Below are 21,927 nucleotides of genomic sequence, written 5' to 3' on the forward strand. Positions count from 1 at the left end.
ACTATTCTCTCCCAAACTAAAATTTATTCTCTGTGTCAGTCTTTTAATTCTTAGTATTAATTAGTAATTATTCTTGTAAGATTATTAATCACTGTATAGACTGCACGAACAAAGAATGATGATATTTTAGATGACTTCAAGAAAGAAAATAGGATTACTTATGCCTTGTTACACTGTCATTTTAAACAGTAATTGCTCATTTTGTTACAGATTTTTCTAGCTATATCTGGCTATTTAAAAGTTCAGTTTTACTGTGAAATTGTTCACTACTTCCAACGTTTTCCATACATTTTATCAGAATTTTCTTTTCCTGGTAGTCAACTATATAATATTTAACTTTCTTGGTTTCCTTAAAGAGAATGTCCCTCCCCAGGCAGAGAAAGAAAACTTTGATTAAGCGCCCTAATTTCCAAGCCAGTGCAAAATGAAAACCTGAATTATATATAACCTTAGAAATATGTCTGCTGGACTTTCAGTGCGATTAACAGTGCAATCTTCTTGTAAAGCTCTGAAATTTTATGTCCACTGCTGGTCCAGTTACTTCTTGATTGATTTCTTTTAAGCATAACAATGACCTGTTCCATTAGTATTGCAGCTTCTGTTCCAAACACTCCACAGGCTTCATCTCCTCCTTTCTTCACTGAAATGCAGGTTTCTTAGCATGCAGCATGTATCGCACTTAGGCAGTATCCTACAAGGACCTCAAAATGCTGAGGCATTTGCCTGCATCTGGCTTAGAGAGAAGAGCATCACTTGCTCAGTTTCCACCATGACTTTCACTTTGATTTCATGTGCAGAGAAATTCTCTGCTCAGTTACTAACTGCGTACAGCCCAGGTTAACTAGTGTGATAGCTGCAGGATGACATCACTATGGACTTCAAGCTGAAAGCAACATCACAAAGAAATGAAACAGAGAGGACTATGTCACGTAATTGTCTTGAGTAGTATGTTGTGTATAAAGCTGGAGGACACCTTCTCAACCTCTGTCTTACTTGCATGTTTTGTGTTGTCTTAATTTCCCATTACTGAAAAATAACTGTAAACCACCTCCTCTTCCTTTGGCTGGTATGAATGCCATGACACTTGATTCAGGAAAAAAAGTTTTTTTGAGTGAAGGATGTGCATTTGATAACATGTATGTAATTCAATCTCAGAGATTAGCAATAATGTTATGAACTCTGCTTTCAAAGTTTATCTATTGCAAGTTTGTAATTGATAACTTTCACGAGTAAAAAGTCTGCAAAATGGTGTTCTGCTGTTTATACAACAAACTATTAGAAACCAGAAGATAATGTATTATGGTAATGCTTTTTCACAGTACATTATGGGTTCAGAGTGAGATGTTGCAGACTTTAAAAAGCTGGGCTCCCATGATTCAGATACCAACCTAAATCGTATTTTGTAACTATTATTAGAACTTATATAGTGGTAGTCTCTGTGAGCTTGCTTTCCTCATAAATTGTGTATTACTGTTTTTTTTTTTTTCCCAGCTTAATCTTTCTCTTTTTACAAAATGTCAGCACATAATTCACAGCCCATTAATATGGCAATATTATTTCCAGAAGGAAGGAAAATAAGTATCTCAAGCAATTAAAATTGTGCAGCTAAGATTTAAGTAAAATACCTTTCAAATAATTCAAGTCTGTAAAAACTATGCCACTATTCCGATTTAGTCTTTCATACTTTATTCAAATACGTGTCAAACCTCAGATTTCCATCACAGTTGTCTTTCACAAAGAAGATAAAGCTAAAACAATATTAGAGAAAAAGGACATTTATGTCCCTAGTAGATAAGCAGTCAATATTGCAGTATTCATAGAAAAAGAGAATTAAACAGAATAGTAACTTTTCCATTAAAGGTGAGGGGCAATTGCTGTCTACTTTTAAAAGGAGTTGGTTTTACCTATTGCAAAGCAAGCACAGTATTTGTCCACGGTAGGACAATTTTGAACATATTATTGTAAGTTCTATTTTTGCTTTAAAAGTAAAACTTGTAACAGATCCTTCTTGAAAACTGACAACCTATCTAGGTAGTTATCAGCACAGAGTTTTAGGAACAGGCAGCCCAAAGGAGAGTGCAAGAGAGGACTGTAGAGGCTCTGGATGTGGAGAGCAGAGGTGACTTTGGGTACAAGTAAGATGTGTGTGGTTGGCTCCTGAGGAACTCTGTCTGAACATCCCCTTCTTGCAGTTGTTCTATGCATTACATTTGCTGAGCACCAGATGACCCCAAGAGAGGTTGCAGAGTTTCAGTGTTAGATGACTCACACTTCCAGCACAGAGAACTAAACTGATGCAGTGAGGCATAATTTGTACGCCGCCAGAATGAATGAGCCCCACGTTAGCTCCATTGTTGGTGAGATTAATGTTGTATTTGAGCTTTTCAGAGAAGTCTATTTGTAGGTGTGTTTTTTTTTCTAATGAGCACGTCAGTAAGCAGCAAGCACAGAAGCATGGCTTAGTTTTTTGTTTGGTTTGTTGTTTTTTTTCAAGTATATGTACACAAAAAGCGTTTTGGTATATTTTAAATATGAAATTATTTTTTAATAATTATTAAGTATTAAATATATTATTAATTAAAAATACTAAATTGACCAATAAAATTCATATTTATGACCTTCCCCCTCCCTCCTTTTTGTTGTCTGTTGGACATTTGTGGCTGATGTGGATTTTCCTGGAATTCAAAAGAGCTTCCTTGCAATATATCTAGCCCAAATAGTAATATAAACGTTTTTTTCTGAAGCTGAAAACAGTGTTATTCTGTCCAAATGTTTTTAGTATGCTACAGTCAATCTCTGTTTAAACTTAGTCTGTAAGTTTTCATCTTTATATACCCTCAATTTTCAAAGAGGTTTTGTCTGTAGAAAAATGCCAGTAAGATGCTATGCTTCTCTTTTCCAACTGTTCTCATAGAAGTCATTTGGGACCTTTCTATCATTTTCTTTGGGAGCTGTGTCTGGGAGTTACGTCGCATAACAAACATTGGCCTTACCAAGTTTCTAGCTCTGTTGTGGTACCCTTTGACCAAAGAAAAGGAGATTTCTGTGAGTAGGAGCATCTGAATGCCAGGTAGTATTTGAAGTAAAACTTCTGTAAATATGTTCAAATTTCAAGAGAAAAATTCAATCCTTGCAGCTGTTGCTGGGCTCTGTGCAACTTGCACAGGCTGGCTGTGATTTTTGACATTCTTACGTTGTAAGTAAATCTACAGTCCCTTACAATTTAGTTTTTGTCAAAAACATTCGTAAAGGTAGTTATTTCCCTTGTAGATAAGTCTTGCAGGACCTTCACAGACTTTTAAATATCTCAGTAGCAGTCATGAATGTTTGTGTGTAAGTTATCAGTCAGATCAGTTATATACTGGAGGCACCTACAAAAAACTATTTCATAATTAGCTTTAGTGAAATCCAAAACCAGAGATTTGAAAAGACAGTTCATTTCCAGTCAGGCTTTGTAAAGAAACAGCAGCAGTATTCAAACCTCATTTTTACTATGTTTATACACGTATCAACTACAACACAGAATAAAACACAAGTATTCTGAAAGAGACCAAACTGTCCTCTCTGTTACCTGAAGTACAGTTTGACTTTTTTTTTAACCAACCAGTTAAATCATGATGTTTCCCAGAATTTCCAGCCAAGAACTCTGCTGGGTGGTCAGTTAGGTGAAGAGAACAAAACAAAGTACCTCTAAATAGTAAAGCTACAAAATGGGTTTAGTAGTTAAATGGCAGGTATTTGAGGATAATTTGGGAGTGCCTGTCTCAAAGTCAATGTTGCATGCTACCAGCAGGCTCTGGAAGGTGCTTTAACTGGCTTCACTGTGTAAGACTGTTTCTGTAGCCATGAGGACTGGAAGTCTACTATTACAATAAGAGCTGAAGTTCAGTAATCTGAGATAAGGTACAAAATGCAGATGTGTTTTGCTCAGCTGACTCTCCTGCTGACACAGTGTCACTGTATCCTTAGAAACCACATTTTTGTTTCCAGTACAGTGCACACTTAACAGAGGTTTAAGGTTAGCCACAAAATTAGGAAAATAAATCCAGGACATGATATGCTGTCACAGTATTCCACGGATCTGCATACCCCTAGCGTTGCTGGTCTCATCCTGTTGCTGCTGCACAGTGTCCTGTTGATATAGTCCTTACCCATGCTGCCCCAGTAGAATGTACCACGAGGGCAGGTGTAACAGTGCTGAACTGAGTCCAGGTTGTCACTAGGCAGTGAGGATTTATCCATTTCCATTGATTCCTCTGTTTCCTCCATTGATCAAAGTGTGCAAATCTCACCTTGTCTCCTGGTCTGAGGATTGACCAGGATCAATATATAAAAGATCAGTAAGCAAAAAAGTTAGTAGTATAATCCGCACACAAAGAGAAAAGGAAAGACTACAAAATAACAGGCTGTAAAACACAAAGTCATTTTCCTGTCAATAAACTAAGTCTTCAATTGTTTTTCATCACATATGGCACATGTAAGAACTCCAAGATGTACATTTTCCTAAAGCATTTACTCTGGAAATTTGTTTAGATCTCCAGTAAAGGATCCTGAAATAGAATTTACTGGAGTAGTCCCAAGTATGACAGAAACTAATTTCCTTCCTGAGGAGACTAATTTTCTTGCATAATTCCTTCTCAGTTCTCTATCACACTTGATCTTACCACATGTTCCATGGTGCTAATAGCTCAGCCCTGATGGTTTGAGACTTTGCAGATAAGTCTGATGGCAGACTTGGCTGAAGGCAGTGGTATAAGGCAGGCAGAAGTTCAAAGAAGATGCACAGAATTTAATCAAGGCATAGAAAGGCTTTAAAAACAAAATGTGTAATCTTCAGCCGATGCCTGGAATGTAATAACATGCTTTTTATAATGTGCTGACATTTTGTTGTACTGTTTTCAGACTACTCTTACAGTGTTACATATTTTACATGTAAGCCTGAAGGAACTTCAAGGGTTGAATATGCCCAATATACAGTGATTAGTGAAATGCCATCATTATATTCCTCTGAGCACTAGATAGCTTTGTTGAGAATAATTTCCCTTAAGTAATAGCTTAGCTGGAGGCTGTATTCCAATAATGAATCCTTGTAAAATCCAACTGAGAGTTTTGATATTACTGAGAGAATTTTCATATTCTCTCTTAAAGGTTGCTTTTCTGGTTACTCTACCCAGTTAAACTGTTAAAGCAAATCATCTCATACTGGTTCAGAACTGTTAAATGCATGACATCTTTAGACATCTTTGTTAATCAAGCAAAAAGGTAAGAAATACTTCATTTGTTTATAAAGTATTTTATACTACAAATATTAGGAATTCATGTGAGTAAAGGTAATAATCAAATCCTCTTTAATTAATGCTTTCTTAAGGATAGCTTTTTGAAGTTTATCACAATAAAATATCAGTGGACTTGTGGGGGGAAAAGAAGTTTGGTGTTCTTGTCCTGAGAGAACCATCTGAAGAAAGTTTGAGAGAAGAGAGGATGTGGTGGTGAAAATTTCTTACACTTAAAATCTTCTCAATTACTTTAGGGAGCTCACTGTGAAAATTGTGTGTTGGCAGGAGTGTTTTGGAGCCCTCATTGACACAGGCTGTCTTGTAGCTGCTCAATGCTTGTGTTGCTGATTTCTGTGCATATACCAGCCTAGAGCTGTGTGGGTCTGAAGAGCAGCACTGGAGGAAGGGAATTACAGATCACCTCAGGTTAGGTTGTATGTGCCAGAAAGAAAAAATAATAGAGATTTTTACTGGTAAGTGAGCATGGTATCACTGAACTGATGGGGAGGACTGGGAGGGGTTGCATATAATAATTTCAGGTATTCTGACTCTTACTGGACCATTAAAAAATAGTCAGAAATTACCAGTTAAACCAGGTACACACCTTTTTTTTTTTATGATGGCTATGATTTTCTTGATATATCCTGGAGAGACTTGAAAAGAAATAATTACCTCAGCCACTTTCATAGGCAAAAGACTTTTTTATCTCATCATTACAGAAAAGAACTAATAAGTTAGATAATTCCTGATATCTGGTTTAAAGAATTCAGGCTGTCATTTTAGCTACTGATTGAGTTAGATCGTCTGTGATGATATTAGTCCAGCATGCACCAAACTGCATGTCTTCTCCTGAAGAGGTGCAGAAGAAACTTGAGCTGTTGTCAAATATCCATGGAGACATATCATAGTATTAATATAAAGCTCCACGTAGCACCTGAGTAGATATTTAGGATGAGACTCTCCAGTAGAATGGTCCTACTGAAGCTGATGGAAGCCTGGTCGGCCAAGGTATTTGACTTAGGAAATATATGTCTTACATTTACAGTGGGAGCTTGTTGAAAACAAGAAGAGGCACAGATTGATGCAAGTAGGGCAGTAGAAGAGGGGAGGTAGTTTACACTAAATGTGTATGAGCTTGTCTGCTTTCACAGGGTACAGATCCTAAGATACTTCCTTTATTTTCCTCAAACACAGGTCATGTACAGATGCAAATTTAGATGCAAGAGTCTTGCTTGCTCATAGATATTTTTAATGAGGAATTTTTATAGAAACCAGGGAAACCAAAATATTTTTGAATTTTAATCCCAGAAGTAAAATATTGAAGGCAAATTATTTTTGGCTGAGATGGAATTGATTATGCTGTTAAAAAAACCAAATAATTTACCCCACCAGGTTTTGGGAAGTCAGTTCACTGGAAGGTCATGATACAAGATGAGAAAATACTAATGGGTGAATATTCAGAAATGTTTGTTGAGAAGTTACAAAAATTGTGGTTAATGGTAAGAAATAAATTATTTAGAATTAACATTGCAGGAACAGCAAAAGGGATGCTCATGTTTACAACTGGTCCTTCACTGAAAAATAGAACACAAGAGTGGACTCCAGCTGCAGCATTAGTGGGTTACCAAATAGGAAGCCACAAAATAACAGTTACAATATTTAGGGCCACAGAAAATTGTAAACCCTCATCCCTGTCATTTTCTCAGAAATGGCAATTACCTTCTTCAGTTTTGAATCTTTTAATGAGCAACAAGAGATTCAGTGCCCTTTTGTGTGTGTGGCCTTTATTGTATTTCTTTTCTGATTGGAATTTTCAACTAGATTTTATAAAGGGAAGGAAACTTGATAGAAATTCATTAAAACACTGTAAAAAGATATATTTAGCTCATTGAATTCATAAACATAAAATGTAAACATAGCATTTTTTAGTTCAACCAAGTGTGTCTAATTTTATAATCTCTGGAATCAAATTCAGTCATGGTTATGAGTTTGCCATTGTGATTGGTAGCTGTACCTAAACCAGACATACATTATGCAAGAGATCATTACTGAAGTATTTAATTCACGTCCTATATTTCCTGGCTAGCAAAGCAGTGGGATTCATTGGAGTGAAATGAAACTGAAACAGAATATAGGCCTCAAGCCAGGGAAAAGAGGAAAAAAACATCCCAGCATGGCTGCAGGCCAGTGCATGCTCTATCACACAGTTGCCAGCCTCCTCCCTTGGCAGTGGCCGAAGAACATCTTCAGTTATGGTCTCTGGGTTGGGTTTCTAAAGCTTGCGCTATATAATACCTCTGACACACAACAGCTCTTCATTTCGCTGTCATGCACGGTGAGCAGGATGTAGCCTTCGTGAGCTCCTTCTCTCTGAACTGCTCCTCATGAGCCACTGTGCAGCTGCAGTGAGGCTGGTGGTGCTTTGAGGCAGGCACTGGCAGTCCTTGAGCATCATTCCAAGCTTCTCCGCTGTGTGTTGGCTGGGAATAATAGAAAGCTGGAGGGTTAGGTTCATGTAAGGAATTTTTCAGCATCTCAGTGGTTTTCAGCATACTGTGAAAAGAGAAAATAAAGGAAAGTCGAAATTTACAGAAACCAGGTTAGTTGCTTGTCTTACTGGGTTGGATGGGACCACTAATGGAATATTGTTACTGCCTGTAAGAGCAGATTTTCTCTATTGCTTCTTTTTTATGAACTTACAATGATACTTTCTTCTTTCCCTCCAATGTAAACAAAATGATCACATTTTTTGTCTTTTATTTCAGCCCTTTGGATGACATAGTCCTATTATCATTACTGATGTTATTCATGATTTATGTGGTCTGCAACACAAGATCTAATTCACTGCTACTAAATCAAGGCTGCCTCACATACTTGCAAATCACTATAGTTTCTTGCAAAAAGTCTTACAGCCCCGTACAAGCACACTCAAGATGTTCTGCTTGCATTAAAAGGGTCAGGCTGCTCAAAAGCTCAAGTATTAAACATACCTGAACAGCACATCTGGAGTCAGTTATGCTTTTGACAAGCAGGAGGTAAAACAAGAAACCTTTCAGAGGAGAAAAGCAGAAGGATGACAGTTGAAAGATGAATTAAAAACATTGTACCTGGTCTTGAGAACTCTTGAGCTTTTTTATTTTTTACACTTTCCAAATATAAAATCCATTATTATACCGGGATTCAAAAACAAAGGCAACATGTGCCCAAAGAATTGAAAAACATCACATGGGTCAGAAAACAGAATGACTTTTGAAGAAGAAAATCTGTCTATTATGCATGTGCTGCCTGCAGTTCATCTGACTGCTCTTTAAAATAGACTTTAGCTAGTGCTACATTATATACTCAGATATTAATAAAAAAAAACGTGTTTACCATGTCCTTGGAAGCTGGGATTTTTTTTTCCTCTGCACCATATACAGGTGTTATTTCTGTTACAAACTTCCGCTTTTGAATCTGTAACAGATACAAGGCTGTAGGTATCTTCTGTTGTAATATGCAGTCTTTATACTCCAGCTTGGAATACGCAATTTGACAAAAATATCAGGTGATCAGTTGATGAAGTGTTTAGGAGATTTTGGTGCATTTGTTAGCAAATGGTGAAGTAAACAGCTGTGTTTGAAGCAAAAGGGTATAAATAAAAAATGCACTTTGAGGGTCAGAAATCTGTGTAGGTTCCTAAACTTACTTATGTCATAAGTTGACTGATTCAGGTTTATGTCAGTGGGCAGGCTACAGCTGTTGTTCTTGATCTGGCATTTTCTCAGGCTGCCGGAAAGCATCTGCATCACTGGGCATGTTTTGTATATTAGAGCAAGAAGAGCAAAAGCTGCAGGACCTTTACTCTCTGCAGCCAATCAGAAAGGACAGCTGATTCTGATCAGGAGCCAAGCATCTCTCTGCAGCCTCCTGTATGTAAAAAATTAGCTGGAGTAGGCATGGTCTGGTCTGCAAACAGAGACCCTTGCTAGAGACAGTGTTAGTCATACTATAGTATGGGATCAGCTGGGATCCTGGAAGAACAGAGATCTGTATGGAGGTTCTCAGCCTGAAGGAACTGGGCACACAGGTATTTCTTTGTGTCTGTTATGAGTTGGGATTTTTTTCTTTTCCCTTTTATTATGAAAGTCTGCTTGTTTTTTGCCTTTGGCTAAAGATGAGAGAAATTATTTAGAAGCTTTTTATAAGCCTGGAATGAAAGGTTTTAAAGTTATTGACAAACAGCAACAATAATAAGATTATGGACTTGTAAATGGAAGATAAATAGGAATAGCTGTAAGGAGAAATATATTTTAATTTATACTCATTTGTGCTCTTCAGTGACTTTCAAATAATTATGTAGGAATGTTATTTGTCCCTTTTTACAGGAAAATCTTTATATATAAGTCAATAAGACTTTTAACAGAGGGTTCAATAGCAAATGCCATTTGAAAAAATGTTTTAAGGTTGAATGCATGAAGCAACAAGTTAGGGATCTATGTCCTTGCAGTTTTTCATCTCAGGAATACCTGTCATCACTCAGTGCAGTAATGATTTTATATATTTTTCTTATGTCAGAATTTCAGAGAAGGAATAAATGGAGTTATTTATAGACTCTTTTCCTATAATTATAAATGTGATCTATACTCAAGGTTAAAAGAAATGTAGAGGGTCTATGTCGGGAAATGTTAATTAATCGTGTTGGGTTAGATTTATAAGTATGCCTTTAATAGTGGAACATGATACACCAGTGGCTAAACCATACTTCAATTTGATTTGACCTAAAGTTATAATACCATTTTTTTCCCAAAGTTACAGTAAAAGTGGCAAAACCAGGGTTTCTTTTTTCCATGTTTGCAGTGTTATGCTGAGATGCTGTATTACAAGTAGCTGTTTTCAGCGGTGGAAGTAAAATATGTTCCCTTGTTTGCTGTAGTATCTTTTTTCAGATGTGAGTGCTTTGAAATAAATAACAAAACATTGTATCGTTTTTATATGACCATTAAGTATAGCTGTAGTTTCTTCTGGTTACACTTGGACTGAAAACACCAGGCATTACAGAGATGTTTTACACCAATATTTTTTTGGCTTAATAGGCAGGTGGGAAACTGGTACAAGGTCATAAGGAACATAATAGCTAATAATGTATCATTTAGATATGAATGTAGGTAGGTATAGAATAACAATGTGGTCCAGTTTTGTGCATAAAAATGACACCTTTTTCTATAATCCTATATGTATTTTCTGAACTGTACAGAGTTATCCAGTTGACTTTAACTGTTTTTAACCTTTACAATTATCAACTCTAAATAATACTATACCAACTGTATGCCTTAACCAAACCTCTTTGTGCTTCTGTCATCCACTGAGACAGAAACATGAAGGAAAATGAGCCACTGAGACTTTACAAGTGATGCATTGCTTCCGTCAAAGCAATGCATTTTTAAATCATGCTTTCATTTGTCTTTTCCTTGACAGGAGGCATTGTTGATAAGGACCTTCGTCACTACCTCAATTTGCGGTTCCAGAAAGGTTCGGTAGACCATGAGCTCCAGCAGATTATAAGAGACAATCTCTACCTCCGCACAGTGCCATGTGAGTAAGGTGGAGATGAACAAATCTTTCTTCTTAGTGGCAACAGACTGTCTGAATTAATGCTGCTGAGGCCATCCATAAGGCATGAAGGAATAGACTGTAGATGAAGCAGTCTACCTGTAAATAGAGTTCTGGCTTGGTTCATGTCTTCCACGTTACTGCTGAGAAACTGAGCTGTGTAATGCTGAATTAATTTCTGAAAGCACATAGTGTTTTCAGTGTTGTGGCTCTCGTAAACTGTGGCTCTAGAATTATAATCTTTTTCTCCTGCAGTTTTAGAAAGCGCAAAGTCAAAAGACCTGGGCTGGTTAAATTGATGGCCAGCAGAGAGAGCTTGATTTGCTTGTATTTCACCATATTCTACGTTTCATAATAGTACTGTGGGGTTTAGAATGCAATAGGGCAACAGAGGAAATGCAAACTAGGAAAACTGGTTGTTTAGGTGCAGCAGGCATGGCAATGAAAGTTCATATTCTCTTCCATATGTGTTCTTTTGTGGTTGCATAAGTCAATAGTTTGTAATTTAAAATATTCTGAAATCTCTAGAATAATTTTTTGCAGTTATTGACATTATTCATCTGTGCCTGCAGTGGGCATGAAATTAAGCAAAGTAACCTAAGCCATGCCCTCCTCTCAGAGCCATGCCTTTCAGAACAGATTTACTTGTCTGATGGACAATATAGCACTTAAAATGGAATGAAGTTCTGTTATTCTTCCCTCATAAAAATTATTGCTTAGTAGACAAAAAATGGGCCTTCTGGTTTTGGCAAAAAAAGGATGCATCTCAGAACTTGCAGATTTGACACTGGAATGACAGAGGAAGGTACACTGAGTAAGTAACTTTGCTATTTGTATGGTAATGAGTGCATGCTCTTTGAAAGCTATGTTATTTTGAATGCTAATGTATGTTTTTTCTTTCATTACATTAAAGAATAGGGACTCGAAAAGCTCCACCAAAAAAAGATGCACATTTCCCTTTTCCTCTTTCCCTTTGCTTGAAGATAAATAGAGTTTTAATTTCAGGAGTTCCATTTGTCCCTGATTAGAAAGGAAGGTGGAGAAAAACATTAAAAACAATACCTGTATGCAGAAAGTCAAAACCATTACATTCATGTGAGATTTATGATGAATTAGGTTTGTCTGAAGGTACTGAGAAACATCACAGCTGAAGTGCAAATGCAAGTACAAATATGTTTCAAGATTAAGTACCACTTCTTAGGATGTTTGGGAGGATCTTTAGTACATAAAGATTAGAAACTATATTTAGTCTATAGATTATTATAGTCCCAGCCCCTGCTTGTTAATGATGGAGATCAGATTAAAAAGGAAAACACAGCAATACTGCAACTACTGCATGTGTGTAACAGATACTGTCTGACGGCACTATGGGCATGATGAGTAGTTTTGATGTTTGTTTTGGCTTTAATCAAGGCAATAATAAAGGGTTGTTATTTCTCAAGTGAAATGCAGTACTCAGAAGCAAAAAGTACTCCTTCAAAAAGTAGCAGTACAACCACAAAGACCTCAATTTGAAACCTATAAACACTTAATACTGCCTTTCCTTTCTGCTGTGACTTCTCCATCTTCTCTGTCATTTTACGTGGTTAGATTCATAGGTCATTATCATATTACATAATGAGCATCTTTAACTAAGAACCCTTGCTCATTGCAGGGGGATGGACTAGATGGCCTTTAAAGGTCCCTTCCAGACCAAACTATTCTATGATTCTGTGATTTTCAAAAATAATAGTGTTGCAAACGACAGCTGCCAAATTGCTAGGTAAGCAGACCTGATTTTGAATAGAGTGGAAGACTTTTCAATAGAGGTGGTAAAAAAGAATAAAACAAAGTAGTGCACAAGTGGCACATTTTCTTTGAAATTTTCTTGAACATTCTATGAAAGTAGCCCTTCTGAAACGTGGGTGCTTTAAAATAAAGAAATGAACAAATGAAGAGAGGGGAGTTATGTGGTTAGCTAAAGAAGTTTCCATAATCAGGTAAATGAAAAGGACATCATTGTATAGATTGCAACCCAGATTTCCCCTAAATCATAATGTCAGTCTTTTTTAATTCAATTTTATTCTATCTTCAGCATTCATGTTTAGGAGGAAAAAAGTTTTCACCAATTTTCTTTTTTTATATAATTTAACTGAGTTTTGAATCCTGAATTTACTTGAAGCTCTGTACATAGGCTAAATGTAATGGTTAAGTGTCCAAACACTGTATTTTAGAACTGGTAGGGAGATTACTGCTATGCAGCACTAATATTTAACTGACAATACCATTGCCTCCAAGTTCACTTAATGAATACAGACTAAATATATACTTACTACAAATCTTGCACTGGATGCCAGCAAAGCAAAAGCAGCACTCAATTTGGTCAAATTCTTGTGCAGAAGAATAAAGAGAAAAAGCCAACTAGAGGCAGCATAGCCTTTAATTCCAATGACAAGGTTGTAACACAAAGAGGAAAAGAAATCTGAACAATAAGTGGCAACGTTCTCCCTTTAAAAATGCACCTACAATCTTTCCTCAGTTATAGAGGTATAATTGTCAGTGAATCCAGGAGAACCTTTATAAGAAAGTCCTTGACCCTGAGTTTTTACTGTTCTTGCCTCTCTGTTCAGACTGACAGCACTGGCCCTAGTAGTGCAGGGGCTACGATCACTGGTTTCTCAGCCTTCCAGGTCAAACTAAGACATCTTTCACTTATATTAAATGAGTGACTATACTCTCTGAAAATAGGAAGCAGAGAACTAAGTCCATACCTGTTTTAAATCAGGATAAGCCAAATGCAGCTAGAACAGATAAGTCAGTACTTACTGTAAAAGAATTTGAATTGTACAATATACAGGACATCCCTGTGTGCACCTAAGGGTGGATGGGCCAGAATCTCATGATATGAGGGTAATGGATCAATTCTACCCTCAGAAACTGTGGCCTCAGTGGATGTGGTGAATTGGTTTGGTTTGTGATCCTTACACTTCTCTATTTTTACTAATGCAGTGCCACTCTCTACCAAATCATAAATGACCGTGTAACCCTCAGAGTCAAATGCTGCCTTCCATAAGTGGTTGCAGTTTTCAGTGCCATGTGAAATTGATTTTCCCTGCATTGTCAACAGGAATTACACGCATATATCCCAGGGCAGAATGTGCGATTGTGTTTGCAGTAGTTGAGATGCAGTCGTTAACTAGCTGTGTCCCCAGAGCTGTGTGACAGCAGTAATGAAAGTGATACATAAACAAGAAAAAGAAGAAAAAGTTCTGTTAATTTGAAGCAGAGTTAGAACAGCAATAAAGCTGTCACCAGACAAGGTCAAGAAACTGAAACTTTTTTAAGGATACAGTATTGCAAATGATATAAAAGAAAATGCACATTCTGGAGAAGGAAGACTGGGCAGTGGTCTTCTATCAGGACACAGCTCTGGCTTTAATGCAAGCAGGAGGACTGGACTTCAGGTGTTGGGAAACCAAAAGTAATAAAGGTGACAAATACTCTGAGCATCTTGGAGGAAACAAACAATGACAAAAGACAGTTCTGGGGGGAAGAATGGTTCGTAATTTTCCAAGTTCAGAAGACACAGTTTTTTCTTGTGCATTTTCTTCCCCTTTGTCTATTCTGTGGCATTTTAGCATAGTTTTCATACCCTAAATTTATTCCTGAAGTTATTTAGGAGCAGTAAACCATTGAAGTTGTCCTAGAACACAGAAGAATAGCCGTGGTACGGAGCAGTAGTTGTTAAACACAGGTAAGCGTTATCTGACCCTCCCTGTCCAAGTCCAGGGATCTGGAGAAAGGCCATGAAACACACGTAGGACTCTGAATGTTCTAGGCAGACAACAACTTTATCATGCTGCGCCCTGTGCTTGGTAGTGCTGGCGGCAAACTGCAGTTGCCATGTGGGCAAGCAGCTTTCCAGTCTTCACTAAAGTGAGCAGAGAGAGCTCTAACTCTGTGTCATCACAGGAATAAAGCTTTGAGGAGTGTATGCAACAAGAAAGCGGTTTTGGTAGTGACAGTCATTGTCAGACCTGTCTCCTTTGATATAGTCTACCAGGCAACTTCAAGTTCCATTCCTTTAAGAGCTGGCAAAACAGCAGCTGTGTTTGAAAATAGTCTGTATGTTTCCTTCCCAGACAGGGAATATGAAATGATAATGGAAGATACAGTGATTAAACAGCACTGTAAAATGTCAAACAATGACAAGCTGATTCATAAAAGTAAATCGTCATCTATTAATTTGAAGAGATTCTCATTGCTGTCTTCTGGGATATAACCCCACATTGACAGTAGCTTCAGTGAATTACTCTATGCCACTCACTGATTTACAACAGTGGAGGATGCAGCCCAGAAATGTATCCTCTATAGTAATAATGTGAAATTATAATTAAAAAAAAAAACAAAACAAACAAACCCCAAACCAGCAAAGTAAAAAAAGAATAATGGGAATGAGAAAGTTTCATTTCTACTCTTTGCATTTAGAAAAAGAAAATTATGATGAAAGACTGGAGAGGACTCTGTGTCTCAGGCTTACTGCACTGGATAATGCAGTATTGCTATTAAGTCTTGGAGGAAGGAGGGTTTATTTAAGATATTTGTGAGCAACATAGGAAAAAGGGTCAGTTTGTGATAGCCACATGCATATGTAAGTGACCAGGAGCAAGAAATGCAGTTGTGATGTGCAGCAGTTTCCCACATACGAAACAATGATAATGATTCCTCCTTTTGCTATGTTTGCTTATTGACATTATGATTGCTCTGTGTTAGGTTATAGTTTACACGCTGAACTCTAAATATGAAACCTATGAACACTTAATAATATCCTTCATTTCTGCTGTGACTTAATTTTTTTAATGCATCTTCTATGAATGATTAGATTCTTGGGTCATTTTGAATGACTTTAAACAAAAGCCACATTTTCAAATGTGGTTTTATTCTATTTTAGTATAATTTGGTCAATGTATAAATAAATTTAACCTACATGCTGCATTATTGTCTGTGTACTGTTGAGATGTTCTAGACTACAAGGTGCTTCTGTTTATTGTCTAGTCCTTTTCCAGAAGAGAAAGCTTATGCAATGCTTTTGTTTTGTTTGGTTTTTTTTTGGCTGGACTTGATTTTATTTGTCATATATGGCAAAGCTAGTGTCAGTGGCTTATATATTTTGAGACAGTGAAGTCAACAAAATATGTTTCTACTTGAAGTAGGAAATGATGCAAGATGGTGAGGGCACTCAGGCACGGGAATTCAGTCCACACTTTCAGCCCTGGAGAAGTTGCCATCTGCAAAACAAACATGATCTTTCCCTCTGGCAGAGAAGTATATTACATTAGGAAGCCATTGTCATTCAGAGTCTTCTTCATGGGTACTAATTAGAAGTAATAAGGTGTATGTATATTGTAGTTTGATTAGGCTTTCCACCGGTAGCCCTCCTCTCTGGGGTTGGAGCTAATAGGGGTTAGCATAGTTTCCATTATTTCTAATGCCTTTTTATATTAGTCACTATGAGAAGAGAGTGATAATAATGAGTAAATACTGAAGGAAATCCCAGTTACATAGCCAGATTTTCATCTATGGTTTCTGGCTTTCAAGCTGAAGAAAGAGTTACAGAAGTCAGGTGGGTGATAACCCAACTCAGAAGCTCTGTGTGTGTAGTTGAGCTGCTCTGAATAAGAATGTGAAATATATTTGACTAATCTATATTTGGACGAATACAAGGCCTTTCAGATTTTGTTTGTGAAATACTTTGTTCCTCTTCTAAGAAGTACATAGCCAAGAGCATTGAATGCTCTGGGAGGGAAGTGTGTGAAACAGACTTGCCCATGGTTTCATATGATTTTCTTGTAAGTTTGTTCATTGTCAAAAATATCTTTCAAAAGTGGAAATTCAGTGCACAACTTTGTTCTTAAACAAATTAGAAGGTCCAGATATTGTCAAACTGGCAGATCTTTTAACTGACATTGTATGGAACTATTGTTAGGATAAAATAACCTCTGCTTAATACACCATACTGGCAAGAAATGTCCACATCACTGAAAATAACAGTAGCTAACTTTAATGACTACTCTGTTCTTTCAGATAGCATTAGTTATTGCTTACAGTTGACTTCGGCTCAGAATAGAGCGATGCAGAGCTCTAAGGAAAAGTGTATCTACTAGAGCACGCTTCTGAGGTGGATTTCAAGCAGAATCATTGGCAAGCACATTCAGCCTTTTTTGTATTTCAGGCAAAATCATGTAACTACATGAAATGAGGGCCCCACTGTGCTATGTGCAGCACAGCCATGTGTGCTAGAAGATGAGGAGGAGGTCACTGCTTCAAATAACTGATAGCCTCAAAAGGCAAAGAACTGTTAACAAATGAATCTACAGTAGAGATTGTGTCTGAGTTGATTTGCGTGAGGTGGACTGGTGGTTAAACTGCTGCCTGTAGACCTTGCTTTCTTTTCCACTGCTACATTTAATATTCCTGATTAGCTCCTGGAAATGCTCAAGATACACTGACCTTTTTCTCTGAAGTTGCTGGGAATACCTGATTAAAAGAGATTGGCTTATGCATCTTTGTATTGACTTTTCCATGTGATTTTATGGGGTTTTTGTCTGTTTCATAGCAGGGTGGTAAATATTACATTCAGCACTGTGCTGCCTCTCAGTCAGTGGGTACAAAGCATTGCTTGGGCTTGGAGCATGTTTTAGGCTGCAGGCATTGTGTTGCCATCAGTGGGAAGTAGCAGATGAAAAGAAAACCAAGCAAAACACAGTTTTATTTATCAAAGTGAATTGTGATTTTATCTTAATTAAGATCTAGGGTAAATAAATGCCCAAACTGTGTCTACAAATAGCAACGTGGATAGAAAATACTGTACTATTTGTTAGTCATGGGAGAGAAAACACATAATTCCTGTCACGTTTCTCAGAAATTTCTCAGCTCTACATATTGAGGATATCAGCACTCAGCTATTCAGTGACTAATACATCTTTTGGAAATACTTATCTTAAAATAACAGGTATCCAAAGAAAATTAGTACTGTTCAAGATGAAGGGGGGATGGAATGTGTCTGATGCGATATAATTGCAGCATGAAGTAAGAATTGATGTAACAAAATAAAGGGCAGTCATTGTGTACCACATATGATATTACAGCTTTAATGTCCCATAAAACTTCATATGAAGACATTAGGATATTGCCATTGGCTGTTCAGTTACAAAAGAGATCCTTGCAACCAAATCAACATCTGTAAGAAGCTGAGACTGTTAATTCTGCTCCCTGTTTCCATTCTTCCCATTCCTACATTCCTACCTTTCTGTTTCCTTAAACACCACACTTTTCTCTGCCGTTTTCAAAATCAGATAATCCAAAGTCAGTAATTTATTTTTTTCCTACTGCAGTGCCAATATAAATTGTTTGTATAATGGGTAATCCAATGCACTGCCACCTGGAGAGCTGATATAATACCACTAAAGTCTCTAGAAGTTTCTGTAGTGAATAAAAAGCAGGAAGAAGTTCTGAAATTGCAAACCCCACCATTTTTAAGCAGTTTTCCTCAAAAGGATATCACATATCTTACTGAAGTGATGTTAAATGGCATGTGATTTAAAGACTGAAATCTCTAGCACATAACTTGGGTTGCAAATCATATCTGTCTGTGATTATTTACATGTGATATAATATATGCATAATACCATATGAGAAGTTTAGTTACAGTATTTGTGCTAATTGCCCCAGGAATCAATCCATGTTTCTTTAAACCTCGAGGAGGCTCTCTGGTGTTGCAAAATGAGTTCTCTAGTTCACAATACCAAAAGGTTAAAGGATACGGGCAGTTTTAAATGAATTTTGATGATGGCACTAATCTTATTTGTTACTTGGGAACTAGCAGGAAAATAGAGGGGCAATAGCATCAATCTGATAAAGTGCCTTGTCTCTGCAGAAGAACAGCAAATAATAGAAGAGGCCACAAATAACTTGTTGTACAAGTCATAGCTCTTGACTTGCCTAAAGCAGCTTGAAGTTTGGGTAGAGTCTGTATCTCCTTACAACAGTAGACTTTTCCAGCCTGAAGGTCTTAGATGTATTATTGACATGTTTCCTCAAACAATAAAACTATCTTTGAAATTTGAATTATGAATGTGATTAACAAAAGTTGCAGCATTATTGAATATAAGCATTCCTGTGATTTCTAAACCTTTATTTATTAAATGATCTTTCTGAATTGCCTTCTTGGTATTACAAGATTTAAAAAAAATAATTAAAATAAAGAGAGAAAGAATGAAGATTAGAGAGATTCTTTTTAACACATGAAGAGTGAATAAGCTTTGGTTACACCAGTAGGGATGAGATTAAGTTACAGAAAACTGTTACGAGGTAAACTGTTTTCTGCAAGTGCTTTTCCTTTTGTTTCCTTTTATCCTTAAGGTACCACTATCCTGGTTTTGTCCTGTGACAGTTTGTCGCAACTTTGTATTTTTCCTGTATCTCCAGGTTTTGATTTTACCTAGTGCACTTTTCTTTTTCTTATGTATTACTGTTATTAACATATCAACCTCTTGATTAGCTATCAATCTAATATGGATTATTCAAATTGTTCTGTCACATTAATTTCAGTGATTCTGAATAGGGAAATGTTCTTACTGTGGAGGTGGCAGAAATATAGTTTGGCTTAAAAAATAATTATAATAATGTGGAGGTTCCAGATTGTATTTCAGGTGAAAGCAGCAATCTGGATTTAAACGCAGTACAGTCTTATAATTTCAGCTTTAAGATTCTTGTCCTTGAATTATAAGCAATTGGCATGGACATATATAAAAGGGTCTAGAAAACAGTATGATTTTCACTTAAGAGATTAGATATTTTTAGTATTAAATTTCATAATAATGAATTGCATGTGTGTTGTGGTTTAAACCCTAGCCAGACAGCTTGTTCACTCACTCCCAGTGAGCGGTGCCGGGCTGAGAGCAATCGAGGGCCGCCCCAACCCCCGGGGCTTTCCCCTTCCCCGCTCCCGGAGGAACGGGGAGGAGGATCGAAAGAGTGCAACTCCCATGGGTTGAGACAAGAACAGTCCAGCAACCAATGTACAACACAAATCACCACCGCTACTATCAACTACAACAATGATAAGGGAAAATAACAAGGGAAGAGAATACGATACCACCGGCCAAGAAACAAGTCCCACCCGGAAGCCCGTGTCCTTCCGGGTAACTCCCAGTTACCCCCCACCCCGGGCATGACGTGCTGTGGTATGGAATACCTCCCTGGCTAGCCCGGGTCAGGCGCCCCATCTCTGCTTCCTCACAGCTTCCCCTCCTCCCTGGCAGAGCATGAGCCTCACAAAGTCCTTGGTCAGGGTAAACATCACTTAGCAACAACCGACAACATCGGTATCAGCAGCACTGTTCCCAGGCTGGAAGTCAAAACACAGCACTGCATCAGCTACCACGAAGGAGAAACATGACTGCTGCTGCTGAACCCAGGACAATGTGCTGTAATTTTATCAGTGTACTTCCTTTGTGTTTTGTTGAAAATAATCAGTAATACATGTGATATGTGACTAAGAAATTTCTATATTGTTCAGAAAAGTAGTGGATTATATTGCATGTGGGAAAGAATGAAATTCATTCTAGGCTGCCGATATTGCAGTCTCTATCTGCATTCTAGCGGCCTTTAGCTAATGACAAAATGCACACCACCACTCATTCCAAGTCAGCTGTATTTACTGATTCCCATTTTTGGTTTTGATTGACTGATAAGCTTTCCTTTTTAACTCATACAGGTACTGATGTGAGTTCTTCAGCTTACATTGGTACCGACTTGACTGAATACTTGACCTGTCGTTCCATCTTGGAGAACCACAGAAGCATCATTGCTTTTTCAAGCTTTAAATCAAAAACACCCTACACCTTCTAGCAAAACTAGAATATTTTGGGTTTTCTTCTCTCTGAAGAAGTAGTGGAGCACTTCCTGTAAAGTTTGATCACAGCTGTGTCAGGAACTAGGCAGTAGAGCTCTGTTCCGCTGGTATTCCTGGTATGAGTAGCACCATCTGTGAAAAATAATCATCTCTGTTCCTTTACAGAAGTTTTGCATTGTCTTCCACCAAAATGTTGAGTGACTCTGAGCAATCTGGTGGGTTGGTGTCTTAACTCCAAGCCTTCAGCAGCTGGGCAGGGAAAGGAAGCTTATGACTTGAAGCTGTAGTTTACCCAGGTTGGAGAAAGTGGCTTACACCAAGGCTAGTGCTTAGGTGGTAGAACTTTTTAAGTCTAGTCCATACAATAAGCAAATCTCTTCCCTAAATATACCTCAAAGTTTATGTCCTGTAGATAATCTAGTACAGCTGCTTTCTCAAGGATAGGATAAAAATCAGGCAGGTTTCATATTTCTCTCTTTCTCTGTGAAGAGATGATGAAATATACAGCTGAGCAGCAAGTCATCCTATTCAGGATTTTGTTCAAGGAACATGTGAAATAATGTAGAGCTCATCATCCATTACCAAAGTCTATGAGTCAGTTTTGTAGAATGAGGTTACCTATAATATATTTATTACCTAATCTTTAGTTACCTTTGTGTACCTCAAAAATAATGATAATTTTCCTACAGTGCTTCAAAACTTGATCATCAGTTACTTTTATCTGCAATGCAAATCCATCTTCACTTGTACCAAGATTTAGGCACCGATTCACTACTGTTTAAGTACACACTTAAAATTGTCCTGACTCAGAAACTGAGTAATCTGAGTTTTTAAAGCTGTTAGAGAACAGTTGTCATTCTGGGTTTGTACTTTCCAATACAGTGTCCTGAAAGAGAGCTATGATTTTGTTAAGAAAATCTTCCCTTCTATCATCTTCATAAAAAGAGAGCATTTAATTACTCCTTTCCTGTCATTATCCTCAGTTTGCATCTCCCAACTCTGATATGTCTGGTAGGCTTTTGTAGCGATTTTACTTTTCAGACTCTTCTGAGTAAGATGCAGGATTATTTCTGATCTCAATAGAGCTCTTCATTCTGAGCTGGAGAAAAAAGGTGGAAGAAAGGCCAGGATATCTGCGAGATTTATTAGTGACCATGCTTCTACCAG

The 21,927-nt window shown here is 37.3% G+C and overlaps 1 protein-coding gene across 15 annotated transcripts in view; it reads left to right on the forward strand.

The window, feature by feature from the left end:
• MAGI2 (membrane associated guanylate kinase, WW and PDZ domain containing 2) overlaps positions 1–21,927 on the forward strand; it is a 738,716-nt gene that overhangs the window by 213,852 nt on the left and 502,937 nt on the right. For all 15 annotated transcript variants that reach the window (XM_061467329.1, XM_061467328.1, XM_061467330.1 and 12 more), the window contains exon 2: positions 10,731–10,847. In XM_061467329.1, coding sequence (XP_061323313.1) covers positions 10,731–10,847 — 117 coding nt within the window. The remainder of the gene's footprint in view (positions 1–10,730; positions 10,848–21,927) is intronic.

The sequence above is a fragment of the Pezoporus flaviventris genome, unplaced genomic scaffold, assembly GCF_033815535.1.
Source record: "Pezoporus flaviventris isolate CSIRO_AGI_PZ_B2104156 unplaced genomic scaffold, CSIRO_AGI_Pfla_v1 ptg000045l, whole genome shotgun sequence".
NCBI lineage: Eukaryota > Metazoa > Chordata > Aves > Psittaciformes > Psittacidae > Pezoporus > Pezoporus flaviventris.